This window comes from Alexandromys fortis, unplaced genomic scaffold (assembly GCF_014885135.2).
Source record: "Alexandromys fortis isolate MF-2015 unplaced genomic scaffold, M_Fortis_MF-2015_v1.1 scaffold_103, whole genome shotgun sequence".
NCBI classification, from domain to species: domain Eukaryota; kingdom Metazoa; phylum Chordata; class Mammalia; order Rodentia; family Cricetidae; genus Alexandromys; species Alexandromys fortis.
In genome coordinates this window covers 4,590,554-4,607,064 of record NW_026067978.1, presented here as the reverse complement: position 1 = coordinate 4,607,064, position 16,511 = coordinate 4,590,554, and the positions used below count along the sequence as shown (strand labels likewise).

The 16,511-nt window shown below is 45.5% G+C and overlaps 1 protein-coding gene and 1 long non-coding RNA gene across 2 annotated transcripts in view; one reads left to right on the top strand and one right to left on the bottom strand.

The window, feature by feature from the left end:
• Positions 1–16,511, bottom strand: part of LOC126510890 (uncharacterized) — an 82,680-nt gene that overhangs the window by 302 nt on the left and 65,867 nt on the right. The window contains exon 2 of the long non-coding RNA XR_007594547.1: positions 3,913–4,062. This is a non-coding gene — a long non-coding RNA (uncharacterized lncRNA). The remainder of the gene's footprint in view (positions 1–3,912; positions 4,063–16,511) is intronic.
• Positions 680–15,578, top strand: Nmur2 (neuromedin U receptor 2). The gene is made up of 4 exons (XM_050157597.1): positions 680–1,495; positions 8,329–8,413; positions 11,078–11,203; positions 13,321–15,578. The coding sequence occupies exons 1-4, from the start codon at positions 794–796 to the stop codon at positions 13,641–13,643; spliced, it is 1,236 nt and encodes a 411-aa protein (XP_050013554.1). The 5' UTR covers positions 680–793; the 3' UTR covers positions 13,644–15,578.

Sequence of the window (16,511 nt, the reverse complement as noted above, 5' to 3'; positions counted from 1 at the left end):
CAAGAAAAGAGAGAGAGAGAGAGAGAGAGAGAGAGAGAGAGAGAGAGAGAGAGAGAGAAAGAGAGAGAGGGGGGGGAGGACAGACAGGAAAGAGGAGAGGGGGTAAGGAATCTGATAGTTCTATTTTCCTAATTTCTAATGACCTGGTCCTGAAACCCACTTGCTTTCTGAACTGTTGGGAGAGATTTTTAGGAAAGGACAAAACCTAAAAGCTGATTTTCAGTCACCGTGATCCTCCAAATCACATCTCGGGCTTTTCCCAGATGGTTATTCGAAGGAGTAATACCTGAGAAATCGGTTGGTCTTTCACTTTTTGATATGACATCCAGAGTTCAGAGAGAGAAGGAGACCCTGGCTTAGCCAGGTTCCTCAGGCCTTCCTGGGTTTCTTCCCAGAGTCCCACAACTCCGAGACTGGACCTGCTGGGAGTATTTGCTCCTCCGGTGGCCCCAGCTCATTCTGTGTGAGCTGATTCTCTGGCTGCTTCCAAGCCACAGGGAGGTCCCTCCTCTCAGACTCCCACACACAAAGCCTCACACCAACCTGCCTGGCTCTCCCACGGTGCAGCTTAACACACTCATTGGCCTGCAGCCTGCCGGGGGCGGGGCTTGGGTGGTCCTCAGAAGGAATGAGCTGTGTGAGAGGAGCGCTCTGGAGGCTGATGCTCTTCTTTCTTACTCTCACCGGGTCTTCTTCAGAAGCCTCTGCTTTCAGGGTTGTCCCCGCTCCGGCTCAGCCTGGGACGGAGCCTCAGATCAGGGGACACCTGTAGCCTTGAATTTTAACCTCAGCGATGGGAAAACTTGAAAATGCTTCCTGGATCTACGATCCTCTCCTGAAGTACCTGAACAGCACAGAGGAGTACCTGGCTCACATCTGTGGACCCCGACGCAGCCACCTCTCCCTCCCGGTGTCTGTGGCCTATGCGCTGATCTTCGTGGTAGGGGTGATGGGCAATCTTCTGGTGTGCCTGGTGATCCTCCGACATCAGACCTTGAAGACAACCACCAACTACTACCTCTTCAGCCTGGCCATCTCAGACCTGCTGGTCCTGCTATTTGGGATGCCTCTGGAGGTCTATGAGATGTGGCACAATTACCCCTTCCTGTTCGGGCCGGTGGGCTGCTACTTCAAGACCGCCCTCTTCGAGACTGTGTGCTTTGCCTCCATTCTTAGCGTCACCACAGTTAGCATAGAACGCTACGTGGCCATCGTCCACCCGTTCCGAGCCAAGCTGGAGAGCACGCGGCGGCGGGCCCTTAGGATCCTCAGCCTCGTCTGGGGCTTCTCGGTGATCTTTTCTTTGCCCAACACCAGCATCCATGGCATCAAGTTCCAGTACTTTCCCAACGGGTCCTCCGTGCCCGGCTCTGCCACCTGCACAGTCATCAAGCCCATGTGGGTGTACAACTTCATCATCCAAGCCACCTCATTCCTCTTCTACGTCCTCCCGATGACCCTCATCAGCATCCTCTACTACCTCATGGGGCTCAGAGTGAGTATCCAAGGTGACTGGTTTGGGGCAGCATCCCTCCTGTTTTCACCCAATTTGAGTTCAAAGAAAGACTTAGCATGGAGGAAAAATCAGAAGGGGTCATGGAGGATGACTTTAAGTGGGGAATTAGGAAGCAAAAGTTTGTAAGTATGTAAAATAACTTCATGTGTAACCTTCACACGTGGACTCAGCATGTATTGCACAAGTAAAATTTGCCTCCATGGTCTTGAGGAGGAAACATTTTTTTCCCTTTTCTCTGGCTTCAAATTAGATGAGAGAATTTGTGTTTGAGACATGTAGGAGTGAATCTATATGCTTCCTACTGTGTTCTGTACCCATATTCCTAGATGTGAGTCCTCACAACGATAGTTTTCCACTCGTTTAAGGAAGTGGCTCGCGCAGTAAACAGTCATGGTGTTATTTAGATTCTCAGGTGCTCGGCTGATGTGTGCCTTTAGGCAGGCTGCACGTAACTCTCCTGGGATTGCTTTCCCATCTGGAGAGTGGAAAGGTCACATCCCATCATTTTCTAAGACTTCTTCTGCCTCCAACAGTCTGTGGCTCTTTTTTAAAAAGGCAAAGAGATTATGGGATAGACATGAGCTATAAATGAAAGAATTAAACACAAACACGCATCTCATCCCATCCTCTGGCACTGTAACTCCAGATGCAGGGTCCCACCCCAGCCCATCTCTGAGAATGGTGTTTATCAAGAAAGAAAGGATCTTCTTTGAATACTGACTGTCCCAAAATGAATGGCCATGCTTGAGTAAGAGGAGCTTAATTTCAGTGTTATAGGCATGTAGGCACAGGAGTGAATCTAACCAGAGAGTAGTGGTATATTCCCCCAAGATCTATGTCACGCTCGACCAGCTCAGGCCACAGTTCCCGAATGTCCTGTGTATCTAACCCAGAGGAAAAGACTTTCATACATTTCTAAATATCACAATTCCCTAAAACCTTCTCTCCTTTTGTAACAATAGCATCTTGTTCAGTGCGAAATAATCATTTGTCTCGTGTGAGTTTGGGGGACATGCCTAAGTTGAACAGCAAACACAGATTTTTGCCCGAGTTTCATTGTGTTCCAGTCTCGTGAATCCACAGTGTCTGTGTCCCAAACCGGGGCAGCTCAGAGAATAGCCACCCTGCTTTGTGTGAGTAATGCAATTGCTGACATCCTGTGCCAGAAAAGATGAGGTACGAGTGAGTGGACCAGAGGGTGCCAAGAAAGGACAATGTCTGATTTGTCGTTCCGAGAATTTAAACAGACCTATGTCAGCGGCCGGCAGAAGCAAGCTCTGTTATGCTGTGGGACAGTGGTCTGTACCCTGTCAGAAACCTTGGCTAACACTGGTCAGGTGTCACAACCTTTGGAACCCTTTTGTTGGAAGGTTCCTGCCACCCACCGCCACACTTCCTTGGCCTTTTTGACTCTTGTCCACCCTTTCAGCCATGCTTCAAGTGCCATGCGTCAAATGCACTTCCTTAGGGGAGCTCTCCTAGACCCCTGAACTGTCCTACCTCTGTTGTAGATGTCATTACTTCTAGTAACTCCCTTCATTACTATTTACAATCCCATGTGGACCCTTTAAGTGTACTCATTTCTCCCAACCCAGACTAAGTTCACTCAGGAGACGAGGCTGAATTACTTCCCTCATAACTGAGCTTTATCTTATCTATATTTAAGGCAAAAGACTTGAAAACGTTGCCTCAAAGAACCTTTGAATCTTCAAGATTTAAAGACATCCATGTTGTAATGCTATTTGAGTTATTGAGTCTACTGAGAAGTCTAAAGGTGTGACTGAGTCTGGTTGCCACTGTCTTCAGGAGGCAGCCAAGACAATACCGATGAAAGCACAGGACAAATGAAGCCCTGTGTGTGTTCAAGGCTAAGGCTGAGCATTCACTGATGCTGCCTCATTCCAGTACATTAATATCCACAGAGATGTTCTTTAGGCTCAGAACATCATAGAGACAGAAAGTATGTGATTCATGAGTAGCTTCCCAGTCATCTAGGAGGAAGTAGTGGCAACGTCTAGCCTAATTCCTGTCTCTCTCACACATGACTTTTGTGTTGATGAGAGGACATGTGTGAATTACATAAACGTCAACTATGCCTGATAGACTGCAAAGAAGCAAGATAGTGATGGATGGATTGATGGATGGATGGATGGATGGATGGATGGATGGGCAGACAAATGAGCTGATAGAGAAGTTGAAAGACAGACAACTAAGTATAGATCAGGACATTGTGTATCTATACCTATACTCACATATACACACATATATACTCAAGTGCACAAACACATACACCACACACATACACCACACACACACACCACACACACATACTACAATCACCACGAACAGCTCATCAAGATAATAACCTGAAAGACAATCAGCCCCATGAATCTCACCTCGGTGCTTCATAGCTGGAGGTGTCAGATGGGTAAGTTTCTAAAGTTCTGAGCCTTGGATCATCCCATAGAGTGACGACAGTGTCTCATCCCTCACTGAGTCTGATGGCAGAGTTCACACCATTGATGACTGAGTATCATGCCGAGCACCTGGAGTGAAATGGAAGTATTTAATATGAAGGCATCATTTAACGTTAGCTGGACAAATGTCTTAGACTCTGTGTGTCAGACATTGTGAACCCTGACGGACACTTCACTATGCATATATTCAGTCTGTCTCTTCCTTAAGCTGACCGGTTGTGACATTATAACCTGAAGATGCTTCAAGGTGAGAGGTAATTGAGAAGTGGTTTTCTTGGGGTACAAACTACAATGGCCAGGAGGCTAGTCATAAAAAGAATTATCTGGAATGATTGCTTGTGTTTGATTTAAAGAAACGTTTTGCAGGAATACAGACTTCCTCTGAGAGCTATGAACTTTAGCCATGAAGTGACCAACCTTTCAGTATACTATTTGTTGAAAATAATTATGGAACAACCAACAACTCTCTCTTACATTGGCCACAATTTTAGGACCAGAATTAAAATAGTTTTTATTATTATTTCCCATTTATTGAAAAATAGGTTCTTTTCTCATACAATATATCTTGATTACAATTTCCCCTCCCTTTACTCCTCCCAGCTCCTCTCCACCTCCCCTCCCATCCCAATCCACTCCCTTTCTGTCTCTCATTAGAAAAGAACAGACTTATAAAAGATAATAACAAAACAAGAAAAAGTATAATAAGATAAGCAAAAACCACCACATTGAAGTTGGACAAGGCAAACCAACAGAAGGAAGAAAGCCCAAGAGAAGGCACAAAAGTCAGAGACCAATTGTTCACATACTTGGGAGTCCCATATAAAACTAAAATGAAAGCTACACACACACACACACACACACACACACACACACACACAGGACCTGGTACAACCCCAGGTAGACCCTATGCTTGTTGCTTCAGGCTCTGAGTTCACATGATCTTTGCTCAGCTGATTCAGAGGGCCTTATTCTCCTGGTGTCTTCCATCCCTCATTTTTGGCCCCTCTTCCACAGTGTTTGCTGAGTGTTGAGGGGAAAGATTTGATAGTGACATCCCATTTAGAGCTGCATGTTCCAAGGTCTCTCCCTTTCTCGCTGCATAATGTCTGGTTGTGGGTCTCTGTATTTATTCCCCCTTCCTAGGTGACTCCAGGTTTTTGCCAGGTTGATGGCTGAGGTGAAGGCTAACATCTGTCAGACACAACACAACTGAGTTAGAAGATGGACATTTTTCCTAGAAGAGACTCAGTAATCCCCATAAGGAGATTCATAAAGGCAAATAGCTGTTCTTGGGTATTTCAATCCATATCGTGTCTTTTGAGATGTGGAGCAATAATGAGAACCAGCAGAAGAGCAATAGTTTACCACTCACTGAGCACCTCATGCCTTGCTCTGGCATTCTTATCATACTAGGAACAATTTAGCCTCTTCATGCAATCCCCATTGATTTCTACACCAGTGCAGGATTCCCTCAGCTCTTCTCAGGTTCCAGGTGACCCTAAAAGGTCAAATCTCAAACGACTTTTAACACCTCACTTTCTAAAAATATAGATTTTATGTAGAGAGCACTGTTAAGTCCAAAAGACAGGCAGACTAAGTTACCACACAGGTAGGTGCTTAGGACCCATGTGTTTCTGAGGACCGCTTAATTTTAAGGAGCATGCATTACTGTAGAGTCATAGGATATGGATTTGGGGAGCTATCAAGGTGAACTTTTAATGGGCCATTCTTCCAAGTTGTCCTTGAGAAGACTTTCTCATGATAACTTGCATCCCAGAAAGCTCACAGTTCATCGTCACACACAATTCCACTCATTTTTTCGTTTACCTTGCACTTAAAAATGTCTCCATACAACTCAGTGGGTTGAGTCTAATGGAGCCTGAGAATGTGTAGAACAATTCAATTTTCCTTCCACTGGATGATCTCAGTTGATCCATCAGGACCCATGTCACCACCAGAGAAGGAATCTCAGCTTGACTGTTGGCACATGAAGGGAGGCTTAGCTTAGACCTTAATTCCACAAAACAGACATAGCTCTCAGTGAAAGTTTGTTCAGGAAAATACATGAGGCTGTCACATACACAGCCTCCTTTCTGGTTTCTAGGGACCTTAAAGCCTGCACACAGAAGCACTGTGAGTACTTTTCTCATGGTGCCACACAAGAGACCACTGTAATTCCTACCTCAGAAGCAGTGAAGAAGGGGTTCCTTCCATTCCCAGGAGGACAGAAGCAAATATGCGGAACCCAACTCCAGTTATCCAACTATTGGGACTAGGGAATGGGACAGTCTGATCTGTTAGGTTACTTGGTGACAGGACCAGGAACTGGAGTTGGGACTAACTCAGCTTAATCTTCCCTGTCATCTTGATTGGATTTGAAATCACCTAGGAGACACACCTCTGGGCATTTTTCTGAGGACATTTCCAGAGAGGTGTAACTAAGGGAGGAATACCCACCCTGAATGATGGTAGCAGCAGCTCATATGCTGGGGTCCCAGACTGAATGCAAAGGGGATGTAAGAGAAAGGGAATCCAGCACAGTATTGGTCTCCCTGTTTCCTGACTGGGATGCAATGTGACCATCTGCTTCATGACCCTGCCTCTCTGACCTCTTCTCCCTCTCCCTAAAGGACTCCCCTCAAACTGTGTGTCAAACTAACAACTAACCCTTTTTCCCATAAGCTGCTTTTTGGGTTGCTTTTTTTTTTTTTTTTTTGGTTAGGTATTTTGTTATAGCAATGGGAAAAGTGACTAAAACGCCAACCAAAGTACTAAGTGAGCATGGAGAAGGAATAAACAGCCTAAGAGAGACGTGGGGTGCTGCTGGTGAGAGAATAAGAGGGGAATGCCAGAGAATTAACAGACTCTGGACTTCTAAGTGTGGACTGGTCTCAGGTCATCAGAGTTTCTGTCTTCTGGCACAACATCCCCACAGACAGAAAGCAGATCTAACAGAGAAAGATTCCACCACCAGATGGATAGCACAGCTCTCTGGTGTTTGTGGACCTCAGAGAAATAAGAGAACAATCGGCTAGAGCTTCAGGAATAGGTGTGCCTGAAATAGGCTAGTAAAGATGGCCTGTCAGGTCATGCTGACATTCCAAACTTACATTAGTACAAGGATCACACTATAATCCAATTAGGATAAATATATGTCAGTGTTTAAAATTCTGAAGGATATGCAGTTTTATCAGTAGAATTGGACAATCAGCATGTCCTAAATTATGCCTGTCAGGACAGTGTCAGGGAATCTGCTGAAAAGGGCTGGGAATGTATTATTCAAAGAAATGTGGCTCCCTTTCAACTGAGGGGCACTTGTGGGATACCAATGTGGACAGTGGGGAAAGGGATGCATCAACCCCTGGAAGATCTACATGGCTCGTGAGCACGTTCAAGATGCTGAGAGCCGCACAACATAGTGGTTTGAATGAGAATGTCCCCCATATGCCTATCTATTTGCATGCCTCGTCCCCAGTTAATGAACTGTTTGGAAGGACTGGGAGGTGTGACCTTTGAGGTTTCAAATGCCCACCCCAGGCCCAGTGTCTCTCTTTCTCTTTGCCTACTGTCTTTGGATCAGGACGCAAAGCTCTCAGCTACTACTCCAGCACTCTGCCTTCCTGCCTGCCGCTATATTTCCCACCATGATGATCGTGGACTGAAACTGTAAACAAGCCCCAAATCAAATGCTTGCTTTTATAAGTCTTTAATTATAAGCATTGCCTTAGTCATGGTGTTTCTTCACAGCAATAGAGCAACAGATAGCATAGCAGTCACGAGATCATAGTATTTTGTTCTCTGAAATCTATCACGTGGAATAGAGTCTTGACTCTAATGATGTGTCTAACAGAAATGAAAGAAATTCAGTGACAGGAAGGGCCTAGCTAGTGTTTTATTGCTATTGTCCACTTCAGGATTAACCATCTTGGCCGTGTGTGTGTGTGTGTTTATACAATATTTATTAACACACTACAGAACTAGGACTGCATACAACTGCTTATTAAAAACTTGGTTTTTCTGTATCTTGTCCATAGCCCTGTCCAGTTGAGTCAGAGGACCTAGACTGAATGCTGCCCCCAGTGAAGTATTTAAGTTTTTTGAGACAGGATTTCTCTGTGGCTTTGGAGCCTGTCCTGGCACTAGCTCTGTAGACCAGGCTGGTCTCGAACTCACAGAGATCCGCCTGCCTCTGCCTCCCGAGTGCTGGGATTAAAGGCGTGCGCCACCATCGCCCGGCCCAGTGAAGTATTTAAAAGTTTAAAAACATTTCTTTAAGTGCTTTTGGTATACCTCCAAAGTTTTCTCTCCCTAACTGCCTCTCTACTTCTCTTTCAGCTGAAGAGAGATGAATCCCTTGAGGCAGACAAACTGACTGTGAGCATTCACAGACCCTCCAGAAAATCAGTCACCAAGATGCTGTGTAAGCGGCTCGCTTTCTTTCAGTGTTTGTTTACTTTTTGTTTATAAGAGCAAAAGACTTGTGTTTGGCACTGATGTGCTGGCCAAGATGCTCTTCTTGGTTTTCAGAAGGTTCTTTGACTTGCTTGCTTTGTTTCATCTTTGGCTTTAAGCGTTCAAAACCCTGTGCTAGGTTATAGCTGCCAAGATGCCTTCCAAGTGCTATGAAATAAGTCACGCTTGCACGCCGAGCCTGAGCACTGCTCTCTGTCAGATGAGTGGGGGTGGGTTCTGAACCTGGTTGTGTTCCAGCATTCTTCAGACATGTGGTACAGGTCATGGTGGATCCTGCATGCACTCGCAAATGTTTACAAACACAGTGTTTTATAACTCGCTTCAGGGGATTGTGACCTCCCAATGGCCATGTAGACTCCATGAATTTTTTTAATTCCAGATAAAGAACAACTAGCCATGAATTCTTCCGAGTAAATTATTCCACCTAGGACATTGTGTAGCCTTGCATCAAAACATCATCCTGTTTAAAAACAAAACAGTAAAAATAGTCTTTTTATTGGAAAATACACATTCTTGTAAGAGACAAAATATTTTAAGAAATCCAAATACTTAACAGCCTCTCCCAAAGGGATGCTAGACAAGTCAGTGAACCCATGGGCTGGAGAGATAGATCAGAAGTTAAACCCTTGCCATGTAAGCATGAACACTGGGGAGTCCGATCCCCAGAGCCCACATAAGTGCTGCTGGGAGTGACTAACCCTCTTATAATTCCATTCTTAAGACAGCAGAGGCGGGGGTCCGTAGCAAGTTGGCTATGGAGACTGACAGTATCAGTGCACTCAGGGTTTCACTGTGAGATCCTGCTTCAGTGAATAAGGTAGTGAGTGATTGAGGAAGATTCCTCACTCAGCCTTGGGTCTACACACACACACACACTCAAACATGAGTGAACACACATGCACATACCTATACATGCACATATGTGTATATATACACACACACACAAGTGGAAAAATGAAAATAAAAAACACTAATCAAAGCAACCTCAGTCTTCCAGGAGAGACACTGAGGAGGCATATGGAACATAAACTTTTTAAATTACCATCTAAATTCAGAAAGAAAAGAATCCCCGGGCTAATGTGCACACAGAGCATGGAGGCTGTGCCCTCTGTGAACAAAACCTGGAAGTTGCTGGCCTCCTGAAGAGTTGACACTTAAAGTTGCGCTCTCTCTCTCTCTCTCTCTCTCTCTCTCTCTCTCTCTCTCTCTCTCGTGCACGCGCGCGCACACACACACAAGAACACACGAGACATACACAATAAAGGAAAGATTTATCTTGGGACAAGTACTTTGGGCCTATTATGAGGCAGAATATCATTGCTATAGGAGAGGAAAGGAAGGAGGAAGGGAGGGAGGGAGCTTACTCGGGAGTGGATAGCTGCCATCCTGTCCTTTTGGAGCTTCCAGTCACTTGCCCCTTCAGCTTTGGGTCTGTGATGAGGTGGAGCAAAGCTGCTCACCTCACAGTGTGCAAACAGAAAGGAAAGGAGTAGCCCCCAGTCTCCCTTCAAGGCCCAGCAAATGCCTGCCTCCTCCATCTAAAGTCCTCAAGTTTCCACCCACCCAGCCCAGACAGCACCATCCACTGGGGACCATGCCTTGGAGGCATGAGGTTCTGGGCAGCTGTTAGAATCCAAACCCTAAGAACTCGCTGAAAAACTGTGAATTTAATTGTTGAGTTGTTCCTAAGACAACCTGATCTAATCATGAATAAGTCTCTAAACGTATGCTGAGAGCATGCTTTGATTTCCACAGTCAAGAGGTTTGGGAACTTTGAAATATACTCAGTTCTATTTGAAATATTCTAAGGAGAAATCCTAAGGAGATGTCTCGGTGATTAAGAGCCTTTGATATTCTTGAGAGGATTCATGTTTGGTTCTCAGCACCTACACTAGGCAGCTCACAACCTCCTATAAGGCCCTCTTCTGTCCTCCACAGGCTCTGCAGACATGAGGTACACAAAGAGATAAGCAAGACAACACACCTATGCATAAGTAAAAATAAATATTTTTTAAGAAAAAAATCAATCAATCAATCAATCAATCCTGGGGCCAGTGAGATGGCTCAGAGGGCAAAGGCACTTGCTGTTAAACCTGAGATTGATCTCCAGGACCCAGGAGAAAGAGCTGATTTCAAGAAGTTGCCCTCTAACTTGCACATGTGTGTTGTGGCATGCATACACATGTGGTGTGCACACAACACACAAACAGCAATAGCTGGACTTAGTGGGTTCTCAACAAACCCATCAAGTTGAAATGGGGACATACTGAAACTCATGGAATGGAAGGAGTTGGAGTAGAAAAATTAGGGGTAATGATGCGATATTTTATTATGGCCATTTCTGGAAATTTCAAAAACAAACAAAAAAATTCATGTAAAAAAATAAACTTTAAAAGAACATGTAGGCAATTGTATAGAAAACTGATCCCAGAGCCATATGATTAATTCTTATGTTTGACTATTCTTTCTCTCTGGGAGCTCGTCTGCCTGTAGCAGTCAGCACTCAGCTAAGGTGGCAGGGAACCCTGATAAAGGAAGGAAGCTGCTGGGGACGAGCATCACATCCCTCCCTGGCCTACTCCATCTTCTTGTCTCCCACTTCCTTTTCCAGTTGTCTTGGTCCTCGTGTTTGCTATCTGCTGGACCCCTTTCCATGTGGACCGGCTCTTCTTCAGCTTTGTGGAGGAGTGGACTGAGTCCCTGGCTGCTGTGTTCAATCTCATCCACGTGGTATCAGGTAAAGGCTTGGTGGGCTCAGGGACATAAGGGTTCCATAGCTTTTCCTTCGCTCTGTCGCCATACAAGCAGCTCACGGAGACCCAGACTTCTGTTATGGGAACAGCAGGAGCTGATTGTATTCAGGGATTAAAAATGTTTTGAGGAAAAACCCCAACTCTACATGTGAATGTGATAACTATCATCAATATGATAGCAAAAAACACATGAAAAGAAATGCTTTTCCCAAAGGTGCAAAGCTGTAAGATGAGTGAAAACGGGGCTCAAGTCCAAGCCATTGAATGTCAAGTTCAAGGTTTTTTCCAACCTACTACACTTAGGTTCAGTGTACTTCTGCCCGCCTGCTTCTGTTGTCACTGGCTCATTCTGTGGACTGTCAAGGACATAGCCAGAGGGTAAAGGTTAGATGCATACACACAACAGCTCAGGCTAGAAGGAAGGATGGAGGGAAGAAGAGAAGGAGGGGAGAGAAAGACCATACTGGATAAAGCCACCATTTCTGCCTCTGAACATTTTTACCCAGATACACATTCTCTCCCTTCATCAACTATCCATGTCAAGGTACAACTGGTGTCAATCACCTCCACTGAGTGACTCATGGCCATAGTCGTCTGTTAGAATAGAATAACTGCTGTAGCCTGACTGGTGATGTCATACATGCTCCTAGGAGATGGCATTGTGTATTCCTGTTACTAGCTTTGCCTGGGGTTCCTGACTCTGCTACATTCTTCCAAATACTTGGAGGGAAAAAAAAGTCTAAATCCCCTGCCTTTCAATGTGCTTTGACGTTCCTAGAATGCCCTAGTAAGCATTTGATCCATGTCCAAATGAACAGGTATGTCTCCTGTTCTAGAGAGGACACCAACCATAGACATAAAGAAGGGGTTCCATCCAAGTTCAGTTTGTTAAAGCAATGAGTCACTGGGGTTACTAACAGGAATGAGAGCAATTTATGGGCAGCTATATCCTTGAAAAATATATCTCTCAGCAACGGATAACTGTCTATAAACCCTTGGAAGGGGCACAGCCTCGTAAGCCTCTCCCCAAACAACTGTTAACTGTCTAAATCTTTGAGGAAAGGCAGGCAAGCCCTTCCCCTGTAATGGGAAGTTAATGGGGACACTCTTGGGTAGTCTCCAATGGGTAATGGCAGTTGACAGTTAAAGAGGGTGATGGCCATGACTGTGTCTTGCTTGGACGATGCTGTTTGACAATACACAGCTTCCACCAGAATATCCTGCCCCTATTTTCCAGAAAGAATTAACGTGCCAGTGTTTGTCTAAGGGCACAGAACAAAGGAGGGCCACGGTGCTAACCTCCCTTAAGCTCCATTGGTGTCTTAGAGAAACAGACCAGGCTATGATAATAAGAGTGGGCATATGGGAGACGGAGAGATGGCTCTGTGGCTAAGAGCCCATGCCGCTCTTACAGAGAACCCTACCTTGGTTGCCAACCCCCATATGGGTTTCTTACATGCCTGTAACTCCAGTGCCAGTGGGTCAGACACCTTCTTTTGGCCTCTGTGGGTACTGCTACTCATATGCGCGCGTGCGCACACACATACACAGAAAAGTAAATCTCTAAAGAGAAGAATGCGTGTATAACAAGCAGAGAAATGGCAATATACAAGCCTCCTGGTGGACAAAATAAGTGGCAATATATAATTACTCAGTGGAAGAGCTAATAAGGGAAGCAGGAGTGGGTAGGGAAGGGACATGGTGGGGGAGGGGTGATCTCACTATGAGAGGTTTTCCATTGAATGAGGAATCTCAACAGGGACCACGAGCTGACTGATTTACCCAGCTTCACCACTGTGGCCTCAAATAATAGCTTTAACTGAGAATCCAATGAAGAAACAAACGTCCTTTCTCTGATACTTGAGCATCTCTTATTAGGGGCACTATCCAGCTCCTTGGGAACGCCATGGCTCTTTCATGGCTCTGTGTTCGATTCCCGAGTGCCCAGATGGATCTTCTCTTAGCATTTTATATTCTCAGTGAGTATCCTGTATACCCTGCTGCTTCCAGGACAGGCAATCCCAGGGTTCCCAGGCCTTTGCTAAATATGTACGCTCTGTCCTCCCTTGCTGTCATGTCTTCTTCAATCTGTCATTTGCAGGTGTCTTCTTCTACCTCAGCTCAGCTGTCAACCCCATTATCTATAACCTCTTGTCAAGACGCTTCCGGGCGGCCTTCCGGAATGTCATCTCTTCTTCCTGCAAGTGGTGCCGTTCCCAGGATCTCCCACCAGGACCTCGGGCCCAGAAGATCATCTTCTTGACAGAATGCCACCTTGCGGAGTTGACAGAGGAGACAGGCCCCCAGTTCCCCTGTCAGTCATCCATTTACAACTCACACCTCTCCACAGCCCCTGTGCTGGACAGGTACCATGAAGGGAGTGGTCAGAAGACCACGTCAGAAGGCCTGGATTCTGTGGATTGACACCCCTCTAAGCCCCAGCAAGCAAGGAGGGGCATCCTGTCACCTGTGCCTGCTGTGTGGCATTAGGAAGACAAGACTCTTAGGTCCCACATACTCGTGACTTTTTTGACGTAAAAGTCAGGACTTCGTTCTAGGTCACCATGTAGACACTGCTGATTTAGACACTCCATCTTTCCGTACTGCGAGTTTTCAAAACTGTGATTGCGATGCATCACATGTGAGTCTTACTTAAAGACGCTTTCATAATGTTGAGTTTAACAGAGCGAAGCAAGGCAGAGGAGCTAAGCTGCACAGCCCAGTTAGCCCAACCTCCAAAGCCCAGGACTCATAAGGAGCTACTGGGGTGAGCCAGTGACTGGCTCAGAACTGCTCACGAAAACTTCCCCCTCCAATAGTTAGGACTTTTGCAAGCTTGTTGTCGAATGAGCGATGGCTTGAAATCAGTCATAGGAGAAATATTTAGGCTACGGGAATTAACAAGCTCTCCAAATCAAGGCTAAATCATTTTTGTCCCCTGGAGAGCTGGCCCGAGAGCAGGTTGAGAGCTATTAATAAGCTGGCACTTTGCCAGCTTGCTGCAATGCGTGTGACTTGTTTTTAGACCAAAAGCTGGTAATGCTGTAATTAAGGACTACTTAGAGTCCTGGTTAACTCGGTTAACTAGATTTCTTTTTTAAACCTGGAGTTCCCAGGAAAAAAAATAATAAGCAAAAGCCTGTTAATTAAACCAATGGAAGCAGCATCCAGCATTTTATAATTAACCTCGAGTCGAAAGACTATTTTTGGATGCCATTCATTAACATTAGCGCAGAAAACAGCAGTGGACCGAGCGTTGTTTTTCCTCTTACATCTATGTTTACAGAATCCACAGGACGTGTTGTCAAAGCAGGCGAGATCCCCACATTCTCTACTTGGCTTGGCTGCAGACTTATTCCCTCCTTAACATGGAGAGACATGGTTAGTGGGTAAAGGCTCTCACCACCAAGTCTTAGGACCTAAGTTCGATACCTGGAATTCACATGGTTAAGGGAGAAACGTGACTCCTCAACCCATCTTCTGACATCGAAACATGTACCATGACGTATTCTCCCCACAGGCCCCTACACACATCACACTAAATAAAGTCATATAAAATTTTTTAAAGAGTATGATATAAATCCATAGTGTGGAAGCTAACAACTATACCATCTTCTAGAAGTCAAGCAAATCAAAATCATAGCCAAGGCAGCCTTTAATCCCCTCCTTTCCCTTCTCAACCTCAGTAGATGACTGAACGCCTTGTGGATTCCACTCCTGACCCCCACCTGTGGAACACTTTGGAAGCTTTTCAAGACAAGGTCAATATTTAGAAGTTTTGACTGATTTATGAATGGGATAGAGATTGTAGACTATACCTACAATATACTGGTTTTGCTGTTAGGAAAATACATTCACTATGCAAAACAGACTATTAGCTTAGAGAGAGTGATGGAGAAGTCTGGCAAAGAAAGCCAAAGCCAAGGACTACAGGACAGAGGGAAGCGGGACAGGAGAGATGGCTCAGTGGACAAAGACGTTTGCGGGCAAACCTGATGATCTGAGTTCCAGTGGTTGACAAAGAGACCCAACACCAGAAGTATTCTCTGACCCGGCTCGCTCACCATGACTTGTGTAGCAGCACCCATTCAACATAATAATAATAAAATTATTTTTTAAATGGAATTTACCCTATCAAACACTCGCAATGTCTGTATACCATGAAACCACATGGAGGCATAGAAAAGGATGTTTGTGAGTAACCATTATTTTGAAAATACAGCTTAAAAGGTTTGATAGAACACACTTATTTAAATATTTTCAGAACAGAAAGACTATCTTCTATTGACATTTTATGTTTTGTTTTATAAATGTTGAAAATGTTAGACCCTGGCTTTGATGATCAATTCTTCAAGAACAAAATGGAATAAACACTATCCTGTGGACATTCGTGTGTCCTCTTCACTCCCTGATTCCCCCATCTTACACACACACAAACACACACACACACACACACACACACACACACACACCAGCCCTGTCCAGTTGACAGCAAAGAGTACATTCGTAATCACCCCTGGGAAAATTATACAAGCAATCTCAATGTCTCTGAGGCTACAACAGCCCTCATGTCTCATTCTAAAGCCTGCAGCAGACTGGGGTGGCTCCCAGGCTGGGATCCTCTGAGCTTTGAGGCTTTCCATCTGACTTTGCCACCTGCCGCCCCCGCCCCCCTTTTTTTTACAGTGCTTACAAAGATTGGTGAGTCCCTACTGAGAGCCTGTCGCCAAGTGCCCAGATTCCAGAAGGGTGGGTGCCATTCCTCCCCAAGGAAGTCTCTAGGCTGGTGGTTCTCAGCCCATAGGTCACAACCCTTTCACAGGGGCTACCTAAGACCATTGGAAAACATAGCTATTTTCATTATGATTTATAATAATAAAATTACAATTATGAAGTGGCAATGAAATTAATTTTATGGTTGGGGGTGAGCACAACATGAGGAACTGTATTATAGGGCCGCATGGTTTGCCAGACAGACTCCTGGCATCCTACCTATGTACCTCAACTAGAGTACACCTTCTCTGTTTCCCAGTGACCTCCTCACTCCCCCCCTACTCCTCACTCCCCAACTTCCCCCCCCTCCCCACCCTCCCCTTCCCCCCCATCCCCCCCCCCCCCCCCCCCCTACCTATGTACCTCAACTAGAGTACACCTTCTCTGTTTCCCAGTGACCTCCTCACTCCCCCCCTACTCCTCACTCCCCAACTTCCCCTCACTCCCCACCCTCCCCTTCACTCCCATCTCCCCTTCACTCCCACCTCCCCTTCACTCCCATCTCCCCCTCCCTCCCAT